This window comes from Babesia bigemina (assembly GCF_000981445.1).
Source record: "Babesia bigemina genome assembly Bbig001, chromosome : III".
Lineage (NCBI taxonomy): Eukaryota > Apicomplexa > Aconoidasida > Piroplasmida > Babesiidae > Babesia > Babesia bigemina.
The window spans coordinates 1,466,417-1,491,658 of record NC_027218.1 but is presented as its reverse complement, the minus strand read 5'-3'; the positions used below and the strand labels follow the sequence as shown (position 1 = coordinate 1,491,658).

General features: G+C 56.1%; 8 protein-coding genes across 8 annotated transcripts; 7 read left to right on the top strand and 1 right to left on the bottom strand.

Moving 5' to 3' along the window:
* Positions 1-1,775: 1,775 nt before the first annotated feature.
* BBBOND_0305940 (hypothetical protein) lies at positions 1,776-3,623 on the top strand (the record flags this gene model as incomplete). Its single annotated transcript, XM_012913422.1, has 1 exon — positions 1,776-3,623. The coding sequence occupies one exon, from the start codon at positions 1,776-1,778 to the stop codon at positions 3,621-3,623; it is 1,848 nt and encodes a 615-aa protein (XP_012768876.1).
* A 340-nt stretch (positions 3,624-3,963) lies between these two features.
* On the top strand, positions 3,964-8,352 carry BBBOND_0305930 (hypothetical protein, conserved; the record flags this gene model as incomplete). Its single annotated transcript, XM_012913421.1, has 8 exons — positions 3,964-4,267; positions 4,306-4,570; positions 4,611-4,771; positions 4,812-5,787; positions 5,826-7,197; positions 7,239-7,897; positions 7,936-8,055; positions 8,091-8,352. 8 exons carry the CDS (start codon positions 3,964-3,966, stop codon positions 8,350-8,352), a joined length of 4,119 nt encoding a protein of 1,372 aa, XP_012768875.1.
* A 644-nt stretch (positions 8,353-8,996) lies between these two features.
* Positions 8,997-14,055, top strand: BBBOND_0305920 (hypothetical protein, conserved; the record flags this gene model as incomplete). The annotated part of the gene is made up of 3 exons (XM_012913420.1): positions 8,997-13,092; positions 13,134-13,538; positions 13,766-14,055. 3 exons carry the CDS (start codon positions 8,997-8,999, stop codon positions 14,053-14,055), a joined length of 4,791 nt encoding a protein of 1,596 aa, XP_012768874.1.
* A 399-nt stretch (positions 14,056-14,454) lies between these two features.
* On the top strand, positions 14,455-16,469 carry BBBOND_0305910 (hypothetical protein, conserved; the record flags this gene model as incomplete). The annotated part of the gene is made up of 7 exons (XM_012913419.1): positions 14,455-15,417; positions 15,462-15,812; positions 15,853-16,006; positions 16,047-16,102; positions 16,145-16,205; positions 16,244-16,307; positions 16,346-16,469. The coding sequence occupies 7 exons, from the start codon at positions 14,455-14,457 to the stop codon at positions 16,467-16,469; spliced, it is 1,773 nt and encodes a 590-aa protein (XP_012768873.1).
* Positions 16,470-17,259: 790 nt separating this feature from the next.
* Positions 17,260-17,616, top strand: BBBOND_0305900 (60S acidic ribosomal protein p1, putative; the record flags this gene model as incomplete). Its single annotated transcript, XM_012913418.1, has 1 exon — positions 17,260-17,616. The coding sequence occupies one exon, from the start codon at positions 17,260-17,262 to the stop codon at positions 17,614-17,616; it is 357 nt and encodes a 118-aa protein (XP_012768872.1).
* A 416-nt stretch (positions 17,617-18,032) lies between these two features.
* Positions 18,033-18,767, top strand: BBBOND_0305890 (cytochrome c family protein, putative; the record flags this gene model as incomplete). Its single annotated transcript, XM_012913417.1, has 3 exons — positions 18,033-18,171; positions 18,433-18,568; positions 18,605-18,767. 3 exons carry the CDS (start codon positions 18,033-18,035, stop codon positions 18,765-18,767), a joined length of 438 nt encoding a protein of 145 aa, XP_012768871.1.
* Positions 18,768-18,923: 156 nt separating this feature from the next.
* Positions 18,924-20,192, bottom strand: BBBOND_0305880 (hypothetical protein, conserved; the record flags this gene model as incomplete). The annotated part of the gene is made up of 1 exon (XM_012913416.1): positions 18,924-20,192. The coding sequence occupies one exon, from the start codon at positions 20,190-20,192 to the stop codon at positions 18,924-18,926; it is 1,269 nt and encodes a 422-aa protein (XP_012768870.1).
* A 789-nt stretch (positions 20,193-20,981) lies between these two features.
* BBBOND_0305870 (vacuolar ATP synthase catalytic subunit A, putative) lies at positions 20,982-23,469 on the top strand (the record flags this gene model as incomplete). Its single annotated transcript, XM_012913415.1, has 4 exons — positions 20,982-21,027; positions 21,119-21,247; positions 21,781-22,355; positions 22,399-23,469. 4 exons carry the CDS (start codon positions 20,982-20,984, stop codon positions 23,467-23,469), a joined length of 1,821 nt encoding a protein of 606 aa, XP_012768869.1.
* Positions 23,470-25,242: the final 1,773 nt, after the last annotated feature.

Genomic DNA, 25,242 nt, shown 5'->3' with positions numbered 1-25,242 from the left:
TGCTTCCTAACGTCTAGTTTCAGCAGCGCAATTTGTTTTCGCCTCATTGGAAGCGACTTACACGCCGTTCTATTGAAAACGAACAGAACATCGAATTACACAGACCACTTATATACTCATAATTGCGGCAACCGACATGTGAATGCCTTTTGTTACATCCATCACGCATATGCCTACATCCAGACCTCGCGTGACGCACATCACGGCGAGCACTGGAGATCCGTTTTAGAATCACTATAAAACCTGATATAATATTACATTTGGCACGAAAATAATTGCTGGTATTTCTTTCGCTCAGGAGATTGAGATGGGATACCACGTCTACTCACTGCTGCTGATAATTGATGTGACGTCACAACTGGGACGTTAACTACCGCCTTTTGCCATTAAACAAAGTAAGAAGGAGGTATTAGTTCATATATTTGCTGCGGTAACATGGGTATCGCATATTCAACTGCTACCCGCATTTGTGGGAGTTGTCCAAAGCTGTGCAGGGGATGAGTACAATGAGTCAAGAAGATCAGCAGACAGAACAGTGTTCATCGAAAAAGTGGTGGTGCCTTTTTCTATGCGGCATTCTCGGCGGCGCTCTTCTTGCTTCTATAATAGTCGTCATAATGTTCTGCGTCTATCCAACTAAGAAATTCCCAAGGTACCGTGGCTGGTTGCGCGTACGAAAGGTTTTCTCACGATAAAACAACGACCCGAAGTTTAGTTAGGCAGCTATACGGCTGCGGATGTCACAAAGGAGTTGGACATTGGTCGCTACTCAGCCTTCCTGTCTAATTACGCATGGCAGAACCACTAAATTCGCGTAAAATCTCAATATCGCAAATAGATAATCAACGTTAAGGCGGTGGTGTGTGTCGTCGTAATACTATACGGTACCGTCCAAATCTCCAGTGAGCTGGGCGAGATAAGACTCGTGTGTGATGTCCAGAAGATAGATAAGTATACTAATATACACTTTTATAAACTATATACGCATTGTAGTGACATTACTTACTGCCCACATAGCTTACAATGGCTGAAATTCTGAACATGCATCATTCGTGTCAGCGGAGGTGCTGCGTTTCGTGAGTCGTGTGCCTCGTAACGAGGAGTTCGCGTACTACTACTGGGCGCACTGCGAGGCGACGTACGTGAAGCGGCAACGCATCGTGGGCATCCGTTTCCACGGAACCTACCAGACGCCAGAACCGGAAGAGGTCACGGCAGTCGTATTCGAGCGCCCCGAGTACATCCCCCCGCTGCTATGGATGATATACGAGGATCCCGCGGCGCTCATGCTCACGCCGGAGAAGCTAGCCGCGGACCTAGGAAGACTCGCGGAGCTAGTATGCGACACGGAGGTATTCATACGCTACCTCGAACATAGGTTGAGGTGTCGCACAACTAATTATACCAATCTATTACGATCGATCGCAATATACTACATTATATTAACTGTCACAAATGATATTTTGCTGTGTGAAACCGGATTTATATGATAATGCAGATATGTTGTCAGCTGCTGCAGCGTGATGGATTCGTTTGCAGGTTATTAATTTTGTCGTTTCGTTACAACATTTTTGTGTGCATTTAATCATTTATGACACGTTTATTGCGTGCATTCATCGACATAACGTTAAATACGCGTTCCGTGGTGCTGTTCACATCGGGTGCTACGACGGTATGTGCACGCCTGCTGATCCACGAATTATTCCTTTCGTCGAGGGTAATTACGTTCTAATACAGTTTAGTTTTATTCGTTATAATATTTTCTGCTGTTTAAAATGGCCGACAAAACTTTGATGTCGTTATCCAAGCTTTTCGGCGGCTCTGGCGATGATTGGATTCTGTTGGCTTCCGAGTCTGATCTGCGTGCATACGTGTTGCGCCAACATTTGGGTATTACAAACATTCTTATGTTGAGGTCCAACTTTGCGGAAAATTTGAAATTGGAAGATGGTGAGACAGCATATGATTATACCGTGAAGACTGCCGACAAGAAGGCCGAGATGGTCGCCAAACGTTTTGTTGAACATGAAAAAGACAGAACTTTCCGTAATGAAGTGCGCAGCCCATTTGGTACCGTCCCTGACAATTTCGATTTTAGTAAGGTGAAGTTCATTATTGGTGCCGACACCGTCGCCTGGTGCAACGATGTTGTTTTTGGGAAGCCAATAGACAGGACTGCTGCGCACGACCAGCTGCTTGCCTATCAGAAGTATGATCCCATCATGGTTACCGGAGTGAGTATTTATGTTAAGGACGGGGAGAAGAGTGTCAAGCGTGTTTGCAGTTTCTACGAGCGCACTATTGTCCACTTTGCGATTCTCAGCGAAGCGCAAATCGTAGCGTACTTGGACACGGAGGAGTACAAGGGCGTGGCTGGTTCGTGCAACTACACGAGTTTGGGTGAGACCTTGGTGGAGTCGATTGACGGTAGCTACACTGCTGCCGTTGGAATACCGACTCACCAATTGGCTTATGAGCTTTGCAACTACCTGAACCGCGGAACCGCCACCCAGTACTTGGTAGACGGCGCCGAAGCAGGTGAGAAGGTTCTGCGTCGTCGCACAAAGCGCACTGTTGGTAAATTAACACAAGAGGTTTTGACGAAAGAGAATGAGTTGACGAATGTAATTACTCCGCAAGAAAAGGCATCTCCGTCCTCAGATAGTGAGTCGGAAGAGGAACCTATTGAGGGTGGAAGCGAAATTGGTACCACTAAAAGTCGTAGGAGGCGTGAAGCTCAAAGCCAGGAACCACAAGAAACTATTGAGCAGGGTCCAGTTGGTGAAGGAGAGGAAACGGAAGAGCAGCAGGAAGAGGTTACCAAAGAGAATGAAAGCGAAAGCGAAGGTGGTGAGGATGAAGACAAAGAGGATGAAGATGAGAAAGAAGAGGAATCACTAAGCAGTGACGAGGAGGAAGCTAAGAAAGGAGATGAAGAGGGAGAGCGTGGCGAGGAGGGCAATGAAGATATTGCTCAGAAATCGGATGAGGAAGACAACAAGAGCAAGAGCGGTGAAGATGAAGACGAAGAGGACAAGCTAGAGGAAGAAGACGAAGAGAGCTCCAATGAAAGTCAACCAGAGGAAGAGGAGGAGGAAGAAGAAGAAGAAGCAGACGTCAATGTTTTAGAAAATGGCGCCGAAGAAGTGCCGAGGTCAAGAAATAGGCGTTCGGCATCCCTAAGTCCAGAGGACGAGAGCTTCCAGGAAACTGCTGAGGAGACATACAACGAACGTTCTGAATTGGAAAATGAGGCTAGCGAGGATGAGTTCAGATCCACTGACGAGGCCGATCGTGAGTCTAGCAACGAGGAAGAATTTGATATAGAGGAGGAACGCCGCGAAGAAGTGGATTCCCTGACGGATGAGACCGAAAATGGTCCGGAGGATGTCATCGAGGAAGAATTGTCGTCTCGTCCCGCTTCCCCCCGCATGAATGCCGAAAACGAAGAGCAGGAGAATGGTGATGAGTTCAATTTGGAAGGTGAACCCGAGAGGGGCGTGTCGTCAGGCCACGAGGAAGGTCAAATGCTTGCTGAAGAGGAGGAACCCCGTGATTTGACGCAGGAGGAGCAATTACCCGAGGGAACGGAAGAAATGGGAGAGGAGGAAGAAGAGATCTAAATGATGTAGGATATCTGCGTCATGTGGCGCATTGCAGTTTTTTGCCGTGATGCCGAAGCACTTATGCTTGATTACGTTTAATTCTTAGCCGAATTTTTGGCTTATTCCGTACATTATGCTATCCATTAACTTAACGAATAACTTGGCAATAATCCCTTATTAATATTTGGCACCTAATACTCGACTAATGTAGTCTGGTGTGGCAGCGGTGGAGTCGTTCATCTTCCTGCGCGCAGCGTACCCTTATTTGCCTCTGACCCCTACACATTTTATTTTCACAACTATATATACGGCAAATACACGATATAACATGTAATAACGTCCATTTGCTGGGACACCGATGGATCCGTCGGCCTCCCGGTTCGCCGATCCGTTGAAGGACTACGGATTCGATCCTTACAGTGTCGCCCAGGCCGCAGCTCACCGCGAGGTCCCTCTGGATGAAACTTCGATTGAAATATTAAACGGGCTTGTCGGTTTGACCGGCAGTTTAAACCTATTTCCGGCTGACCCCTTTGAGGGTGTGTCTACTCCGGGGTCCTGCCGAAGCCGCCGCCTGGACTGGCTGCGGGATCTGGGCGCCCATTCAGGCAATTCGGACTCAGATGCGTACGAAGATGTGTATCCGGAGGATCTCTTCGAAGGTTGATTTGTTCATGTTCAGTAGGTCATATGTACACAGGGGCCAGCTTGCAAAGCAAACTCGAATTTTTCATGTTCGGGCGCCACGAGTCATCCAATGAATACCATTCATCGTATGACAGCTGGGACATTCCCCCTATCCACCCCGTACGCCCGTCCTTGAAGACGCCCGGTGATTCCGGGTTTGAGTTGAATGCAAACTGGTACGAACGTATCCAGTTGGCTTATCGCAGCGCTTTGCCAAGAAGTAAATCGCACAAGTCATTAAACCTGCTCGGGAGCGACGCGGAACATGAGCTTTTGCTGTAGGTTTAAGGACACGGGTTCAGTACGCACGCTGTTCAGTGAGCTCGGCAGGTTTAGCCGCGCCGCTTGCTACAAGGCAACGGCATTGGTGCTGTCTATTTTGCAGCACGGCTTGAGCGTGTATTTACCTGGCTACATGTCAGTGACGGAGGACACTTTGCCTCTGGTGAACAAGTTTTACCAGAAAAAGTTTGCTTGTGGTACGTTGGTTTATGCATGAGTTGCCTTATCTGGGTTCAGACCTGCAGTATGTGCACGACGGCGTCGTCTACACCGTTGTAGTCGGCCCCGTAGATGCAGACAATGCGGTTCCGTACACTGTCGCCAAGAAATTGTACTGCAACGACCAGAAGGGCAAGCAGGCGTTGTGCGAGGCTCTATACAGCCGTGGCACCCATGGCACGTTCGCGATTCCAGTGCAGTGCATTGTGGACTTCGCGGGTATTAGGGTTGTGGCGGAGCCCCTGGTGCCCCTGGAAGATTCGCCACCGGTGGACCTGGTATCTGAACTGCTTATGGACTGCAGGGCGCCGACGGGGGTCCTGGCTACCGACATTTCGTCGTGCATTCTTGCCTCGTCCGAGCTCTTCGAGTCGTTCAGGAACATTTCATCGTACTTACACATGTGTTCGTGGCCAGTTCCATTCGATGCCTCTGACATTTGCGGCACATCACTGAAAGGTGACTCGGACTCGGGTGAATGGCGCTCCAACGCCAACAACGTGCTGTGCGATGGCGCAGTTGCCAATGTGCAGCGTTGTGATGGCGTGTTGCACATCAGGCAGGCCCACGAGGTGCTGCCTCCCATATTGGAACGCAATGCGACGCCCGATCCCCTCTACTCCGTGCGTTTCCGCCCCGAGTTCTGCTTCGCCTACAACGGCAGCCTGAAGTGCACCCTGAAATCCGCGTCGGTATTCAGCGACGTGCATTCGGGGGACTTGTTCTACGAGGCGTTCAAGCACTTGGTCGTGGTTCTAGAGGACTCCGTCGGTCGCTGCAACGGATTGTTCGACTCCTGGGACCTGCGCCAGGTGTTCGCTTCGCACGGCGTCAACATGCGCTTCTTGGGCATGGCGTACGAGCGCGTTGTGTACATTGGCTTGAAGAACCTCCTGGCCGCCGACATGGTGGCGCGTGCCATGAAGCACCTCTGGAACACCCAGTTGGAGGACTTCTTCAGCGGCAACATGATCGGCTGCGACGCCCTGATGCGGTAGGTGTTGGCGTTTCACGATTCACATTCGCCCTCAGACGCATGCTAAAACTGGTGAACAACGTCTTCGGGCTGTACGCTGAATCTGCCGAATTTTGGTCGCAGCGCATCATCCCTGAGGTGGCCCGCCACTTCAACCTGGTGAAGTTGGACGGGATATCGTACCGGGTCATCCCGCATTTGCTGCTGAAGAGCGCGCTCGAGTACCACCTGTGCATCCTCCTCCCCTTCCCCAGCGAGGGCCACAGTTATCGCAGTCCCATAACGGCCTCCGACTTCCGCTCAGTGGACATGCCGCCCATTCTCGGGCAGCACAGGGCCCCGCACGAGGTACCAGAAATGCACGTGTCGGACGCGTCGTACCACAGTGTGCTGGACGCGTTCTTCCCCAGGGTCAGCGTGGTGTACCCGCAACGCGAGCTGGCATTGACGAAGGCGGCGTCCAGCCTATGCGGCAAGAACGGGGACAGTGTGCTGGCGGATCTAGTGCTCGCGACCAGCTCGTGGCAAAACGGACTGTGCAGGCAGATCGAGGCGAGGACCTTAGGAGTGGGATACCCGTGCGACCCGGCATGCGTTTACAGCTCACGCCTTGCGTGCGTCAACTACCAGCAGCCCGTCACGGGAGTAAACCTGTTCTGCTTGACGCAGAGCCTCTTACAAGTGGACCCCCTCAAAAGGTCGAAGCTGCTGCTCCTCATGGGATACGAGTACCTGCGGCATCGGTACATCGATGCGGCATTGGAGTGCGCAAGTTACGTGGCTAAGCACTCGCCCGCGTTGTGTGCCAAGCGACTGGAAGCGCAACTGCTGGCGCTGCAGTGCCACTGCCTTAAGGCGCACGAGGCCGTGAGCACCGATCTTTTCGAGTCGCTGCGGGACGAGGTGACGGGCGTAGAAAGCTGCCAGGGTCTCCTGTCGCTGCAAGTCTTTTTGTTCATGGGCATTGCGGCGTGGATACGAAACGAATACGAGCCGTGCGCGTCGTACGCAGCTCGTGCGCGCGCCGCTACCCTGGGCATTTCGGGCATCGAGGAGTACGCCTGGCTGCCGGTGGCCGTAGTGTCGTTGCTGGGGCACTGCCAAAATGCGCTTGGGAACGGCGTGCAGGCCATCAAAACCCAGAGGGAGGTGGTGCGATTGTGCAACGTCGCTAAGCTGCCGCGGTTCACCCTCTGCAACCAGACGTGGTTGTTCGTTGAGTACCTGCTGCGCAACGACTCCCACGATGAAGGGTGCGCCCTTTCCATGGAGTGCATCCCCATTTTGGAGGCGGAGTTCGGTTCGCTGTCGGTCGAGTGCCTGCGCGGATTGTACGTGTCTGCGTGGTCGAACCACCAGGTAGGGTGCGGCCACCTGCTGCACCCGTTGCTGTACCTGTCGAGTTCAGACCGGGTCATCGACGCGAATGTGAGTTGATAGCGCGTGTACATCCCGATATATCGTTGTAGGCCAGTTTGGGCGGGATCAGGGGCGCGCTGCTGTTGGAGGAGTTCTCGCTCGCGGAGATTTGCGACCTGCGCCGCACGCACTGCGCCAACGCCTTGGGGCTGTACAACTCGCTATATGAGCGCCTGTGTATGGTTATCGCGCGCAGCCGTGTGGACATCCTGGAATACATGCGCACCGTCTATCCCGACGCCGACCTGCGGCCAGTGGAGTCCTTGCACAGGCTGACCCGTCGCCGGCTGGAGGCCGCTATGGAGGAAGTGCCGGTTTCCGACGACGTGCTGCTGAGTGGCATGGCCGCGGACTGCGAGAAGTTCTACGAAAAGCTGCTGCTCGTGATCCGGAACATGCTGACGTTGAGGCTGCTTTCGCTCAGCAGTGCGGAGTCCATGGCCGTCGCGCAGCGCCTGTACAGCGCCTACGTGAGCCAGGTGTCCGACAAGTACATTGCGCAAATGTTCACGCATGGCGACGGTGACGGCGATGCGGCTGGCGAGGTGGCGAGGCTGGACAGCACCGTCGTTGGGAGGCTACCCGGCCGTTCGGCGGCCGCAAACGGCGTGGTGTCGCACGCATTATCCATGTACGGCAACAGCCTCGACCGCCAACCGGAGAAGTTCAATGCCTCCGTGTCGATCAAGCAGAACAGTGTCCCGCACAGGTAGGCGCCGCACTGCATAACAAGTGACGCTGCGTCAGGGGCCACGAGCTACGCGCCATAGAAGAGTTGCTGCTCATGGCGCCATCGACCTCAGTGGCCGATCTGTGCGAGACTTGCCGGTTAGCGCTGCACGGCAGTTCCGATTCCCCGTCCGAGTGGTACGTTGGTGCATTACGGGATGCACTACCTTCAGGTTTGACAAGATCTTCGACATCGGGCCGTCGCCGCACCGGCCCTCAGAACGATCCTTGCCGCTATTCCTGGACGTGCTGCGGCACTTCCTGACGCCGAGCAAGCGCCTCATCATCCTGGGCCAGGTCGCAAACCTCAACGGCGTAGAAGTCGACGCCACCCTCACCTTCGCTGAGCTGCACGATGCCCTCGTAGCCGCCCTCGGCGGGAACCGCCCATCGCGTGGCGGCCCCGTTGGGACCAGGCAACAACAAACGAAGTGACTGGTCGAATTGGTTGATGTGCCAACTCGGCCATAATTGTATCAAAAAGCATGTAAAGGGTCGTAGCGAATGGCATCAAATTTGAGTGGACAATAGAAGTGAGAGCACCAAATAATGGCTCAGTTACGTGTACATGAGATGACTGGTCACGTTGTCAGCGTATCACTGACCAGCTCGGGGTGCTGTCTGCACGTTGTCTTGGAGCTTCCTCCTTTAACGAGTTGAGTGTTCCGCGCCGAGATATGGGCACTGTCTTGTTAAATTACACACGAATGGGTGATGATTTGCGCATGTGATCGGACGTGGCATCATCACCGGGCACAAAGACACCTACACAGCGCGATGTGTAGCCGTGACGACATCAATGTGCACATAGGCAACGTTTAACGACTACGCCGTCCTCAAAGCGACCGCTGAAGCTCTGTACAACGTATGATACACATTTTAGTCAACCGGTAAAGTTCTTAGCGGTTGCTGGTGGAGATTACCAGATCCTTCTGCAGGTCGTGCTGCCGTCCGAGCGCGCTCGACTACACCATGGGCGCGGGCGTTACGCCGGTCACTCGCACTTCCATAACATGTGAAGTGTCACGGCGTGACTTGGCCATCGCCGCGGCCCAGTTAACACCAGATGTGTGCCTACGATGGGCACATACAACTTCGGACGGGTAATCGACTCGTACATCGCAACCGTCTTCCCGCCTAGACACCCTGTGGCGCCACCCGCTGTTGCAGCGGCGTCCGACCAGCGCGCAGATCAGGATGAGGAAGCGAAGGTGCCCCGGCGGCAGCTGGTGCTGCAGTGCCTGCAGGCGGCGGTCATCATCGCCGGGCTCGTGGCGCTCTGCATGTATTCGCTGCACTCCCGCTCGTCGTACTACTCGAAGATTTCCTTGAGGTCGGCGCTAAAGGAGCCTATCGCGCCGAACGAAGCGGGTGTCTCGAAGTTGTTGGAGGGGCTTGCTTCTCTGAGCGGCGGTGCCCAGAGCCAGGATGGCGATGCGGCATCCATCCGCAGCGTGTTGGATGTCGATCTGAGCGCGGGCACGGACGTTTTGCGTTACTCGAGCATCAGCAGCAGGCATGACGTCGCGTTGTGGCTGCAGTTCGGGTTAGTCCCGTCGTTAGTCGCGGGGCTCAACTCGTACAACAAGCTTCTAGGGGGCACCATACGCCTGACCTTCTTACGAACGGATTACAGCGATGTCGAGTACGCTGTTGCCGTGGACCCGGCACCGCCTGTTGCGAAACCCGACCCACTTCAGGTTTCGGGGGTGTGGCGGATGGGTGTGGCGGCGGACGAAGACGACGACGATGACGATGACGCAGATGACAGCGAGCGCGGCGACAGCGCTAGCGACGCAGAGGATGCGGGAGGAGAAGAAGCGGATGTTGTGAAGATGGATCCACCCCCAAGTGTGGGCGCGAGTGAGCCTCCAGAAGCAGCAGTACAGGGCCCTGATGAAGAGGGCGGTGGTGATCCCGACAGCGTCGAAGGAAACGAAAAGTCAACCCCTAAGGTCATGTTGAAGCTTCCATACGCGCCAGAAGGCACGTACCATACGTTCTCGAAGAGCGGAGGCAACTTCTTGTACATCCCGGGGACGAGCCTGTATGCCGCGATGGCGGCGCTCAACATGGGCTGCCAGTATGCGACCAGGGCGCCGTATTTCCCGTTGTGGGCGATCCTATCGGAACCGACCACAACTTCGGTCACGCTGGAGGCGTTTACGAGCAACGCGCACGACTACACCGTTGGTTACGTGAACGTCTCCTTCACCTTCCTCACACTCCCCGACGGCAGCGCCAACCTGGTGAAGGTGGCCAAGGCATCCTCGATATCGTCGCCGCGTGACGGGCTGACGCACGGGATACAGCAGGGGATATTCGGCTTTGTGGTTATTCTGGCGGTGATATACGTCGCGCACAGCATCGTCATCCACAGGCGCTACCGGGTCTACACGTCGAAGTTGTTGTACGGCCTCGACGTTGTCTCGAAGGTGGCCCTGGGCGCGTGCATCATCGCGTACGCCGCCAGGCTGTACTGGTTCACCGGCTCTGCGCCGTACATCCAGTCGGTGATGGGTGCAGGAGGAGACTACGAGAACGTCGTCACCCAGGGGCGCAACGGGCTGGTGATCGACGCCATTGTTTTGCGCGCGGGGTTCAACAACCTCAGGACGCACCTCTTGGGCGGGTACGTGAGCATGGGAGTGTTGCAGATAGCGTCGTTCGGCACGATATGCCTCCTGATCGTCCTGTGCTTCGCCATGATGTGCAGCGGCGGCAGGGTTGGGACCATGATGTGGCTCTTCGTCTTCCATTCCATTTACCATCTGGGGCTGGGGACGGCGTGCGTCCTATCCGCGCTGGCCCTGATGGCACTCGTGAACATGTGTATCCTGGACCACACGGCCGCCGGCGACGGGAGTTTCATGCACCACTTCGTCACCTTGGCGTACATCCTGGCCGGGGCGAGTGGCAGCCGCGTGGACGCTTACTATCGCAACCACGGCGCGCTCCACACGGTGTCAGTCATAGCCCTGCTGATTGTCTTTTGGTATTGCGGCGTGGTCACCGTGTTGCCCATCATGCTCACCCTGGACGCGGATAGCGAGATCAGGAGCTTCGAGTCCACGAAGCCGAACGGGCCGTACGACGAGTCGCGTTACTTCAGGACCAAGTACGCCCTCGCCAGGCTGTTCCGCAGGTTCTCCACCCGCAGCAGCGCCGTGTTCATACGCCACCTGGCCTTTTCCAGAAACAACGGTTGTTCGGGGCCGGGGAGCCCAGGGCAGCCGTCTTCGGCAGGCTTTAACGGCATGCAGACGAGGTCTGGTACCATGTCATCGTTGGGCCAGAATGGTGGACATGCAGCGGATCACCCAAAAATCGCACAGGCATCCGCTGAGGGCGTTGCCGGCGGTTACGGCAACGCGCCTGCCACGCAGATGCAGGCAGCGCAGAACGACGTGCCCGAACACGTTGCTACGGTTATACCCCCTGATGTGGAGGGACAGCCGGTGGCTGCCAATGCGCCGCAGCGGATAGTTGGCGCCCGTCAGCGGTTTAGGATTTGGCTGTTCAAGTTCAGAAGCGACCACCGGAACTTCCGCATGCTGTTTTACTGGGTTGTCGTCATTGCCGTCATGGGTTTCGCCGTAAGGGACCGGCAGTACCGCACGGTACGCCGGCTGCTGCAGCAGACCTTGGACGACCACCTCACCACCGATGTTGCCCAGCTGCCGTGCGCACTGCACGCGTTCGTTCTGCAGCAGCCAGCTGATGAGCAGCTGCCGGACGAAGCATCGGCTAAGGAGCCTAAAGGGCCAAGTGTGGACGTTCCTGAGGATCTTCGGCCTTCGGCATTTTGGGGTATATCAGGTGCGCCTAATTCCGAAAATCAGTCAGTCGCCGGTGTGGAGGGCGCAGATGATTCACATGTGAAACCACCAGGTATGAACAGAGGCTCGCCACTACACGCATTTCAACTGAGTGGAGTGGGTCCAAGTCAGGATGATGGCGGGATGGGTGCTGGTGCTGATGGGGGTGGTGCTGTTCAAGGAAGCAGGGATGACGGTTCCGCTTCGCAGGAGTCTGACGCCCCCGGCCCTAAAGGCACCCAACCGCCACCCAAAGAGAGCGGTGGCGAGCCTGATGGCGTCAAGAAGGTCACGGTTCGAGTGTCGCAGCTGCCGCGGCGCATCGCAACGAGGAAGGATGTGTTCCAGTGGCTCACCGCTGGTGGCTTCGGCTCCCTGTTTACGTGGCTTCCATTCAGCAACGACATGCTCAACCCGATGGGCGAATCCAAGCAATTCCTGGCAATCAAGAACAGGTTTTTCGCGGCGCCTTCGCAGGGCGCAGTTTACGTGGAGTTGAAACTGCGGTCTGCTGCCGGCTTCAAGTGCCCGATGTTCAGCACCATGCAGCACGACGCCAAATACGTGACCGTGCGCGGCCTTCTGCACTCCACGAGCGTCTCCATCGGCGCGCGCGAACTGTTTGGAAGCCACTCCACGGACTTCCCCGACGTCGTTGAGCGCGTGCAGTTGGAGCTGTTGCTGGTCGACTCCTACGCGCAGTCCAAGCTGTACCGAGCAACCATTTGGTTCGACATCCGTGCCTCTGGCGCGGTGGTGCCCAAGGTTAAGGTGCGCAGCATACTGGGGGTCCACCTGGACACCGCCTACAACAACTGGGTGTTCGCTTCGGTGGCGATTTCGTCCCTGGTCATGTTTGTCGCGTTCGCCTGGTGGTTCGTCGTCGACTGCCGAAAATTCTTCAGTGGATACGACAGGCGCTATGGCATCGCCAACGGAAACCTGCTGTTCTGGCGCAAGGTCTTCGTCTTCTTCGTGAACGACCGCCTGCGCTTCCTGGACCTGTTGGTCATCATCCTGATAGGCGCGATCTGCGGGATATACGCCACCATATACTTCAACTCCAACTCCATATACGAACACGTACCGGGCTTATCGACCACGGAGGTCAGGGTTATCGTGAACGCGGCCATGCGCGACGTGCGCGTAGCCCACAGCTCGTTGTGGGTGCTGCTCGGGATAATCGTCTGCCTCATACTGATAACGCAGGTCCAGTTGGTCCGTGACCTATTTGTGATCCTGTTTGTGTGCTTGGAATGCGCTCTGATACTGTACATCACGGTTGTGGTCGCCATGTTGATGCTCATTCTGACCTTCATATTCGTGATCATGACATTCGCGAACGACTACTTCAACGGTTAGTTGCGAAACACACGGCGGCCGTACACCAATGCGCAGATATGTCGAAGGACGAGGGAGTGTTCGTAGGCAGCGTGAGGTTGCTGTTGGGCCAGGCGCAGCTGCCGTCGCACGTGCTGGACAGCAGCCTTTTCGTCACGGTGATGTACCCGATTTGCCTTGTAACGAAGACGTGGATCATCAACATGATTTTCGTGTACCTGTGGGCCATATGGCCGAAGGAGGAGCTTGACGCCAAGGACAAGGACCTGGCGCACACGGAGGAGATGTTCCGCCGCGACTCCGTGGAAGGCTACCAGGTGTCGGCGAACTCGACCAACCTCACCACCGTGGCGGACGACCAGCTGGAGATGATACCGGACGACGTGAAGCAGTTTTGCGCAGAGGAGGCACGCCGGTTCAACGACATGTTCAAGGAATTCGACGAGCGGGTTGAGGCAGCGGGTGAGTGTTTCCTCCGCAAGGTGCCGGGCATCCGTTGCTGAACTGGTGGTTCGGGTCTGACCCGCTGCCGTGTGGTTGGTGGTTGTTATGTGGTGCGATGTGGTGAAATGTATGCGTTAGCGATGGCCGTGCGTGGTGATAGGTGTGCCCAACTGGCAAAGCCAGCTTCATTCCATGGTCGCTCTTGCGGCCTTCTGTCATGACTGGCGAGTTAACACGGATCTCAGGCTCCGGCAAGTTCGAGTACGTGCAGCAGTTGCATGACCGCCTCGGCCGTGAGATGCACGAGATGCTGAAGTCGTGCGAGGCGCTGCAGATGCAGCTCGAGGTTGCGCGCAAGCGCTGCGAGATCATGGAGAGCCACGACGACCGCAACCTCGAGGCTAACATCTCCCTGCTGGAGATCGCCCTCGCAGACAAGCAGGATGAGCTGGCGAGCGTGTTCGCGCACTACAAGTCGCTGATGGAGGAGTCTGAGGCGGACCTGGATGATCGACGGCCCAAGGAAGCCGAGTGAGTCATGCACAGCTTCGTTGATGGCCTGTGTAATGTCCAGAGGATCAAAAACAACCGGAGTTCAGTTTTAGCGTCAAGCGACGAGAGAAGGCAGATGGGACTGTGACCCTTTCTCGCCGCCGGCGTTTACGCGCCATAAGCACGAAAGTAAAATATGGAGCAATATTCCAGCAACATTTGTCAGATTAGGGTCTAATTTTTAACGTTTGACTTCACCATGCCCGCTTTATTCCCGGGTGTGTTGCCGGCACCGGCGCAGCTCCGTGGATTCCACCCGTAAGACACCATATGCTCGCCGATGTGCGTGAGATACCCCTGTGTAAATATGTTTTGAGGCCGTGGGTGCCGCCTGTATGGGTATAACTGGGCCGTTTGCGTGTTGCCCGAAGGCGCGCCGACGATGAATGTGCACGGATTGTACCACCTGTGCACCTTCATCGGCTACGGTGTTGCGCCCGGGCCGGCATTTCACGATGCCGGGGTGACAACGGCGGTCAGGGCGACCGGATTCCACCGGTCGCGCCCCCCTTCAGGCTTCCTTGGTGTCGACGAACGCCTGCGGGATGCGTCGCCGGCACCGCGGCCAAAGCGCCGTGAACTGGTACAAGTGCCAGATATCGGAGCAGACGGCGTCGTGAGCTACGCGGGGGTGTTCAAGGATGCGGACTTCCTGCCGCGGAGGGCTCTAGAGGATGTCGACCCCGGCGTTCTGGCGCCAACGGGAGCGCCCACGGCCGTCGGACGCATGCTGGCGGAGGTCGGCATAGAGCGCCTGTCGCGACTGCAGCTGGCACTCTTCGACGAGCTGGCGTACGGGAACAACGCGCTGTTCCACTCGGCGACCTCTACGGGCAAGACGTTTTCGATGCTGCTGTACGCGGCGCTGCGGTACTACTACGGGGTACCGCCGGATCTGCTGTGCTCGCGAAAAGTGCACCAACTGTTCGAGTACGCAACCACAGCCCCTCCCAGCGCAGCGGGGCTGTTCCAACCGCCAGATTCCCGTGCACTGCAACGGGTGATGGTGCTGTGTCCGACCAAGGAGCTCGCGATCCAGAGCGCGAAGCAGCTCATCGCCTTCGCGGGAGGCGACAAGGACTGCGTGCGCCTGATTATAGACGACCAGGAGCACCTGCCTGAGGACATCGGGCCCCGCAACGTCTTCGTCGTCGGCTCCGCCAACCAGCTCAACGTCTACCTGCTCACCAAGAGCAAGAGCTACGTGCGCGGGATCATGCAGCACGTGGGGCTGGTTATCCTGGACGAGGTGGACAGGCTTCTGAAGGTCACGAACCAGTACGCCTCGGAGCGCAAGAAGCTCATGTATCGCAAGCACCCCACCGCGTCGTTCCAAATATGCCAGGTAAGTGCGCCTAGCCGCTCCGTCGCATCATAAATGCCTGACAGGCGCTGCTGGCACTCTCCCCCAACAAGCTCCAACTGGTGGGCGCCTCGGCCTCGATCTCGAGGAACCACATCCGATTCTTCGACACGCTCATCCAGTCGTATCGCACCGTACGATGCCCGCTGGCGATCATTCGCAACCGCGACGAGCAGACCGCCGCAAACAGATACGTGGCCGTGCCGTCCTCGGTGCAGCACTATTTCGCGGTGTCCAACACCGACAGCCTGGGCAACAAGGTCGGCAAGCTGGTGGAACTCGTACGCAACAGGGCGGGGGAACGCGCCATATTCTTCGTCGGCTCACAGCATTCGTTGCTGTCGTTCACGCACTACATGGATCAATACGGGCTGAAGGTGAGTTTCGCATACCTCTCTGAGCGTGATACTGCGACAGTGCAAGGTGCTGCACCACGAATTCGGGATCCGTGACAACGTCTCGAAGCGCTTCAGCGGAGAGGTCGTCAAGGGGCTGTACGACCACCGCGAGTCGTCTGAGGCCCTGGACATGTTCGAGGAGCTGCACAACGAACTCGACACTGACGGCGGCGGTAGGTGGTGCATCCATTGGCGCCGGCTAATATGCCACAGATTGCCGTTTATACGCCGCTTCCATGGACTCAGCGCGGGGGCTGCACTTTCCCACGGTAAGCAGCATGACCGGAACATCGTGTCGCAATGCCGCTCAGCTGGACACTGTATACATGGTCGGGGTGCCGCGTAACGTCAACGAGTACGTGCACATATCGGGTTGGTTTCAGTAGCTGAGGGCGCTAAACGGCTCGCAGGCCGAGTGGGACGGTGCGGCAGAGTGGGCAACTGCATCACGGTGGACACCATCGCAAACGTGAAGTGAGTTTGGCGCGCAAGTAGACGCCACAGTGGCACAGGAAGGTCCTGGCGTGGCAGAAGGGCATCGACTGCACAATATCGCCTCTAGACGCGTCCGATGCCACTGCGCTCGCCGAGTTCCGGGGATACGCGCCGCACGCTAGAAATGACGACGAGCAATGACGTACAGACTCAGCGGTACCGCGCTGTGTAACCAGTGGTCGAGAGGAGCATACGCCTCTATAAGACTGCTGATAGATTTGACTAATGATAGCAAATATAACTATAGGATCGATATTTGGCCGGGTTGCCGGTAGACGGGCGGTTAAAGAGCCCCTGGCATTGACGTAGTAATCACGCAGCCAATGCCGTGTTTCCTGTTTTCGCAGGCGCGCAATAGCGGGTCCCAAAGCGGTAGGTGGCCGTTCTACATTGCGTTGCCGACGGTGTGTGCAACACCTGCTGGCGGCTGCCGCCGGTAAAGGCCGTCTGGTCCAGGTGGTGTCGCGGGTAGGAATCCGGGTGGGGCGGGAGCCCGGCGGCCGGCCGATGGGCCGGTTGCGCCAGCACTACACGTTACAACTCTCCCGCGCTGGTTGCTCAGAAATCTAGCGGCTTTTTCAGGTACTACAAGTCAGTATCCCACACAGGTAGGTCCGCTTTGTCCCTCTTGGGGTGTATGGGTGTGGTTGTGTACTGCAAGCCGGCGTTATCGCGCTTCCCGCCCTGCCTCGCCGCTCGGTATATTGCCAAATAGCCGGGCTGGAGGCTGGGTACGGTTGCGGGGGTTCGTGCTACGGGGCGCCCGGCTGTCTGTTGGGAGCGTTCCCGTGGCCCACACCAGTCGCGTGGTCGGTCGCCGCCGGGGCTTGTGGTGTGATTTATTACCTACGTTTGTGTCCGACGGTTAAGGTGCACTTTTGCAATTTTCCGGCTGTTTACGCGAGGCTCACATTTTGCGCAGATATCGAAGATGGCATCCGTCCCGATGTCGCAGCTCTCCCCCGAGCAGCGCGACGAGCTGCTGTGCGTATACTCATCGCTCATCCTCTACGACGAGGGCCTCGACATCAACGCCGAGAACATCACCAAGCTGATCAACGCCGTCGGCGTCAAGGTCCAGCCCTTCAGGCCGATGCTGTTCGCCAAGGCCCTTGCTGGCAAGAACATCGCTGAACTCTTCGCCGGCGTCGGCGCGGCTGCTGCCGCCCCCGTTGCCGCGGCCGCCGCAGCTGCCCCCGCTGCTGGTGACGCCAAGGCCGAGTCCAAGAAGGCGGAGCCTGAGCCCGAGGAGGAGGACGACGACATGGGTTTCTCGCTCTTCGACTAAGCGCGAAGATAGACCACACATTGCAACTGTATGCGTAATGTCAACCTTCCGATTGATACGTGCGGTGTACGTCACGCGTGAGTCCCGTGTTGCGTTGATGTGTTGTTGGTGCCCGTATGGCGGCGCCTACCGCTGCCGCCGGCTGGGCCGCGAATGCGGCTGGCAGACCCGTATGGCAGGTTAAATATTCACCTAATTTTTCACACATTGCGATATCGAATCGCTTGTCGCTGTTGACGGTCACAAAGGTGGCGTCGTACTCGGTAGGCTCCGGGGCTGGGCCTGAGCGCAACTGTCTGGCCGGTATGGTTCGGTGGCGGACGATCTGATGGTAACTCAGGAGGACACTGATGTGATTGCCGGCGATTCTCGGTTGTGGAGTGGACGATTCGCGTACTTGAGGCAACGTTCTCATAATGGCAGTCGGCGCAAACTGGGACGACATCCCAGACGACTTCGTGCTCCCGGCCGGAAACGCCAAGCGCGGCGCGAAGCTCTTCAAGAAGCACTGCCAGCAGTGCCACTCCATGCGGCCTGACAACCGCCAAACCTCAGGTAGGTGCCGCCGGCAGTGGCTAACGGAAGCTGCATACATCAGTGCCTGATCCCACGTGGCCAATTTTGGGCACGCCACCACACGGCCGCGCCGCGAGAAGACGTCCATGAATGTATAACACAAAGTATTATGTAGTGCTACATTGCGAGGTGTTATGCTGTGCACGTGTTCGTCGCCGCCGTTTTAGGCAGCACGCTTTCCTGGCGTGTTCCCAGGGGACGTTCATGAGCACTTGTTGTTAGACGCGTGACAATGCGCAGGATTCGCGACCGTCGGGCCGACGCTGTTCAACGTGTACTGCCGCACGGCGGGCGTTGCAGGGCACGACAGCGTAACGGGCATCACAGACACCCTGCAGAACGCCGGAATCGTGTGGACCGACGCTAACCTAATGAGGTAGGGACCAGGGGGTGTCGCGCATGCCGTGCTCAGGTACATGAAGAACCCGGAGCGCTTCGTCAGCGCAGTGGTGGGGATGAACTTCGCGGGACTCCCGAACTTCCAGGACCGGGTCGACATCGTCCACTTCCTGCGCGACCTCACGCCAGAAGGCGAGGTCGGACAGAAGATCCTCAAGGAGTGCAAGCAGCGTTAGCAGCGCGCGAAAGGCCTTCGAGGCTGCGAACGGTGTTATTAATATCGGTAGACCATCCATCCGTTGTTGCGCCAAACCGTCCAGAGGCGATCTTGCAGTGATGCAGATTGCCGCTGGCGGAGGTACAGTCGCATTCCCGATCAAAGACGACCCGTATCACATGATAACGCACCCGTAGGGAAGTTGCACCACCGAGTTGTTGTTGTCGTCGCGGAGGATGACCTCGATGTCGTCGTACTGGAACTCGTCCCAGTGGCTGGTGTGCACTTGGATGTGATCCTCCAGGCGGTTACGGGCGTTGTCGTCGCTTTGGGACAGCTCTGTGGGGTCGCTGTTACGCCTCGCGCGCAGGCCCCCGAAATAGGACCTCAGCGAGGCGGCGCTGAGCGCGCCCTCGGACCTCCGGGACAGGTAGTCGCTGAACAGGCCGAGGCGCTGCTTTATGTAGCTGGCGGTGCTGGTGCCATCGGTGGGACCGGGGTCAGACGCCCTCGCAACCGGGCCGCCCTGGCGCCGGTACCGGTTCTCCCAAGTCTTGCTGAGCGACTTGATGGTTTGGAAGAACTTGATGCGGCCGCTACTTACCGGCAGCTCGCTCATCAAGTTGCGCAGCTTGTCGTTTTGCGTACGGGAGTCGATTTCCTCCTCGAAAACGCACTGGTACGGACCAGACTCGGAAATGACCTTTTGCGACACCTTGTTCACGATCTCGCAGATCACGCTGTCGCCCATGCTCTCCACGGACGTGTTGCTCTCCGAGCGCCGCAGGGGCTCGGCCTGGTTGCCAGACGCACTGTCGCCCTCAATGAACAGCGCGAAGCAGTCCACGAAGTTGTCGTGGTGCGGCACGAACGCGTCGCTGAACTCGTAACCCGGGTTCAGGGTCGAGAAGTTGGGGATGAAGGCAACGAACGGCCCGGCGTTGCCCTTGCGCCCAACCAGGTTATCCATGGGCCACATGAAACGCTTAGATCCCGCGTTGCAGGTCTCCATTGGAGCAGTTGTTGCTGGCCTGTCGCTCGGACCCGCGCTGTACATCTGCCAGTTGCTGTACATGTACCCCTTGAACTCGTAGAACATGGACGACAGCTTGTTGTACAGCGCCGAAGTGTAAGTGTTGGCCGCGTGGGAGTCGTTACCGCAGTCCGACGCGGACTCGGAGTCATGTTTGTAGCGCCAGCCACTCCACTTGGCCACCATTTGACGCGCCGGAGCGGTCTTGCTCCGCAACGAGGTGGCGGAGATGCCCTCACGATCGACGAGGTTGTTGGACACGCGGCCTGGGCGGCGCCAGAGCGCCGAAAAGACGTCGGGAGGAAACACGACGTCATCGACCATCGTCCCAGTGCTCCTTTTGGGCGATTCCAGGTGGCCGCCCCTGGAAGGGACCCTTTCAATCCCTACTGGATGCGAAGTAGCCTTCATCTGCACCCAGCTCAAACAACAGAACGCGTTTTTGCGTTCAAATATGGCACAATGTTACACAAAGGGGCGCATTAGCCCGCAGCATCAATTTATACGGCAACACGGCTCCTCAAACGCGGATATTTTCCCGCGTAGCAACCAAAACACGTGTCCACGTGTACTTTTAAATATTCTCACTACAAAGGGGCAACCGGATCTCAGGCGTCAACGATTCGGCGGTGCAATAAGGATTGAGCGTCAGGGCGCCAGTTGTCCGGATCAGCCAACCGATGTACGCCACGTCCCAGCAACAAATTTTATACTCCTGCTCGCGCTACCGTACGACGCGCAAACACACACCGTAACAATGATAGGGGCACGTCGCGGGAACGCAAGGGCCGTCGCCTGCACAGTCCCCTAGGGCATCGACGTCTTGCGCAGCACAAGCGTGCATAGGTATTAACACCGTCTCTGCCACCGTTCAGGTCCTCATCCAATCCACAAGGCAACGCCCTCGCGCTATATATGGCAGCGGTGATACAATAGCCCGTCGTATGCCGCCAACGGCCTGCCGTCGTCCAAAGGGAGGAAGGCAACCATATGCGAAAGATGCCCTATTTTGCGGGTCTAGCGATCGGGTGATCGCTGTCGCATTCGCATCTTACGCAATTACTGCGTAACGCCGAAGCAGCCGAGTGGTGTGTCTTGCGCGCCCGGGCGCGAGCGCCGCCCCTACACCCGGCGGCGGTGCGGTCAGCTGGGCTGAACGCCTTGGCAATCACGATAATACACTCTCCTAACGTCGACACAATGGAGTCAAAGCCGTGCGGTACCATATACAAGGTCTCCGGACCATGTAAGTCAAACTTTCACGCTCGCGTCCGGTCGCCGTACACATCGCGCTCGACCTTTCGCAAAATGCCGTATACTCGCTCACCGCTGCGCAGTGGTCATCGCGGAGAACATGCCGGGGACCAAGATGTACGAGCTGGTGCATGTTGGCCCGCAGAACATTTGCGGAGAGATCATCCGTATCGATGGCAACTCTGTCTTCATCCAGGTCTACGAGAGCACATGTAAGTGGAGTGTGGCATGAGTTTACCGTTATGTGGTTGCTGTGATGGCGTTGTTGTGGGTGGACAGCGCGGTGGGCGTCAAGTTGGCCGGTTCACACTAGTGTGCGGTGTGACGCCCATCCGGGGCGCTTGTTTACACGTCGAATTTCTCATGCCCACGCTCTCTGTGGGCTGTTTGAGTGACTTATGTGCTATTAGTGCGTAGTATCGGTTTTGTTGTGGCGTGTTTGCTGTTTATGGGATCCCCTTCGAGTGTTGTGTCCATTGTTGATTTGGTGTCATACGCGCCGTCGAGAACGGCCATTTGTGCGTTGCAGTGTGTTCCACAGCCTTGGGGATTTGTGATTTCGTGGTTGTTGTGGGTCTGGTATTGCGGCGTGACCTTGTACGTACTTGCGTGTTGTACATGCTGAAATGGATCCCGCTTGAGTTGCGTCCACATGCCGTGTCGCAAAAGGTGTAACCTTAATGTCGGGTTTGAACACCACTAAAGTGCTCACAAGTGGTATGCGTTTGACCTAATTGTTATGCAGCCGGACTCCGGGTGGGCGACCCCGTCAAGAATACGGGAATGCCGCTCTCTGTGGAACTCGGCCCCGGGATTCTGGACAACGTATTTGACGGGACGCAGAGGCCTCTGCACCGTATCTACGACGCATACCAGGAGTACTACGTCCCCCTCGGCGTCAACATGCCCTCGCTGGACCGCACCAAGATCTGGTCGTACACCCCCAACCCCAGCATCACCGTGGGATCGATGGTCACCGGCGGCGACATTTTCGGCACCGTGGAGGAAAACGACATCTTCACCAAGCACCACATCATGGTACCGCCGAATGTCAGCGGAAAGGTCACCTACGCCGCGCCAGCGGGCAACTACACCATCGAGGAGAGGCTGCTGGAGGTGGAGAGCCTCGGTGAAGTCAAGGTCTGCAAGATGTACCACGTGTGGCCGGTGCGACAGCCCAGGCCGATTGTGAAAAAGGTGCCCTCGACCAAACCGCTGCTCACGGGACAGCGTGTGCTTGACGCACTCTTCCCCGCTGTCATGGGCGGTACCTGCGCCGTCCCGGGAGCTTTCGGTTGTGGCAAGACCTGCATTTCACACGTGAGTTTGGGCACACACACGCCGCCTTTACACGCGCTTACAGGCCCTGGCGAAGTATGGTAACACCGATATCACCGTCTACGTGGGCTGTGGTGAGCGTGGTAACGAGATCGCCGAGGTGCTCAAGGAGTTCCCGGAGCTCAAGACCACAGTCAACGGCAAAGAGGTCAGCATCATGAAGCGCACGTGCCTCGTCGCAAACACGTCCAACATGCCCGTGGCGGCCAGGGAAGCCAGTATCTACACCGGAATCACACTCTGTGAGTACTTCAGGGACATGGGTTACAACGCGTGCATGATGGCGGACTCCACCAGCCGTTGGGCTGAGGCGCTGCGTGAGATCTCCGGCCGTCTGGCCGAGATGCCCGCGGATTCGGGCTACCCGGCGTACCTGGCGTCCCGGTTGTCGGCTTTCTATGAGCGCGCGGGCTCCGTGGAATGCACCGGAACGCCTTCGCGTGAGGGGTCGGTCACCATCGTGGGTGCGGTGTCGCCACCGGGTGGTGACTTCTCGTGCCCAGTCACCGCCGCTACCATGTCGATCGTGCAGGTGTTCTGGGGGCTCGACAAGAAGCTGGCGCAGCGCAAACACTTCCCCTCGGTCAACTGGACCACTTCCTTCTCCAAGTACGAGAAGCAGCTGGAGAACTTCTTCGAGGAGTCCTGCCCCGACTTCATGCCCGGAGTCAAGGTGCTGAAAAACGTGCTGCAGAAGGAGGGCGAACTGCTCGAAATCGTGCAGCTGGTCGGACGTGACTCGCTCTCGGAGGACCAGAAGGTCACCCTGGAGGTGGCCAAGATCATCAGGGAGGACTTCCTCCAGCAGAACTCATTCACCGACTACGACTACAAGTGCCCGCTCTACAAAACAGCCGGCATGCTCAACTGCATCGTCAGCTTCTACAACGAGTGCCTGAAGGCCATCTCGGAGTCGGGGAAACGCGGACACAAGCTGGGCTGGGGCACCATCTACAACACCATGCGCGCCACCATCAACAAGATCACCGGACTCAAGTTCTCCGACCCGTTGATGCCTGAGGAGGAGTTCCAGACTACAGTAAAGGCACTGAACGAAGAGATCGTCAGCGGCCTCCGCCAGCTGATCGATGTCTGAACCTGCCACTCCGGCGTAGCACACCTGCTCACTGCCGCCGAGCGGCATGAACATGGCAACCGTATACTTACAGCACACTAGATAATGATTGTACATTCTGCATTGGGGCACAAATTGTGTTTAATGGCGTTATTGTTAATTTTGCATGGGGTTTTGCAACGAGGTGTTATTGGTGGCGCCGGGGTCTTTTGTAATCACTATGATGGGTGATCTAAGCGGTTACCCATGAAAAGGCCATGATGAAGGTAATTTGAGGTTGCGCGACGTGCCGTTTATATTGGCACTGCATGATGTTGTTGTAGGTAACGAGGGCTGCTGGGTGGTTGTAAGGCATTAGAGGGGGTTTTATTTTTGGTAGGAATGGCTCAGGAACACTGTTGTTTACCTAAGAGGGGTCGTATCACATGCAATTGCAGAGGTCAAGCCGATGCTGACTCTATGAAAACTGGCAGTGTATAACTGTTAGATTGAAAATGGTGCAGGAAGTTCATTGAGATAAATGAAGGTAAAAGATACGGTCTGAACTGCTGTCAAAATAAAATATTGTAGACTTCTCAGCATCATTGAAGTTGGAACGTAATTTATTAACAGCCACCAGTAGCCACGAGAAGCAGCATACAAATAAGAGGGGAGACGGCAACAGGCACTGCTTCATCGATATGGGATTAATATTGCGATACCGATATATTAAGTGATGTACTTGGAGCTACATAAGGTCCTTCGAAAGGAAAATGGAGTACGGAGTAATATCCATCTCCTCAGTGATGCGTGATTTTGGGAGGTTTCAATTATGATCTGGAAATTTATCTAAATTTCTTGCGCCCCAAAAGTTCATTTGATATGTAGTCACGAACATTGTGTAATGGGCGTATACGGAACGCGATCATCAAGCATACGATGGTGATGACTATACAGGGGAAAAAGCAACCGTAAAAGGCTTTTCTGCGAGGTATACAACATTCACATCCACATTCAAACAAATTTCCGCATATTGTGCAGTCGCTTCCACATTTATTCCCGCTGTATCCTCCATCATGTTGTTTACAGACGCATTGTCCTCTCTGGTTGTGACTCATTTCACTAACCATAGCAAACGGGCTAAGCGTATTCTGTTCTACAAACTTCTTTTAAAAGAGACATGCGCAACATAACCCTGTGCTCAGAGATCACGCACCAATGACATACCTTGCATCTACACCATTAACACGCGCAGTGGCGAGTTCAATTGCAAGCTTTATGTGAATATATTTTCACACGGCTACCTAAGATGGAGGAACGCGTACTACGCTCAGCTGATCATATACTGTCCGCCGCGCCCTGAGTGCACTACCCGCTCTCTAGGTTAACCAATGGGTGCTATTACGATGTTATTCGATACCGTAATTGTTCCAGTAAATGCCCATCGATTATGCGTTTCTTTCTCATCATGTCGGATAAGTCACGGCATCGGTGAGCACCTCGCTGATTAGCACGCCTCCAAACACTTAATGCAACGTATCAAAACACAAACTAATAGCTCATGGTTCTCTATTTTGCGTAGGACGATAATCCACGGCCGACAAATCGGACGGCCAAGCAAGCAACCTCCTACACGAATTGAGCAATGAATGTCCACTACGTTACCTACAATGTTGCCTTTCAGGTATATTGGTTAGCGTGCTTAGAAAAGTAAATAGATGAGGACGGAGGGTAGTTATGTATCAACATAGATTGATGAACGTAGCAAAAGAATGGCTCCTTTAACCAGACTAATACGCATGTAGACACATTGTA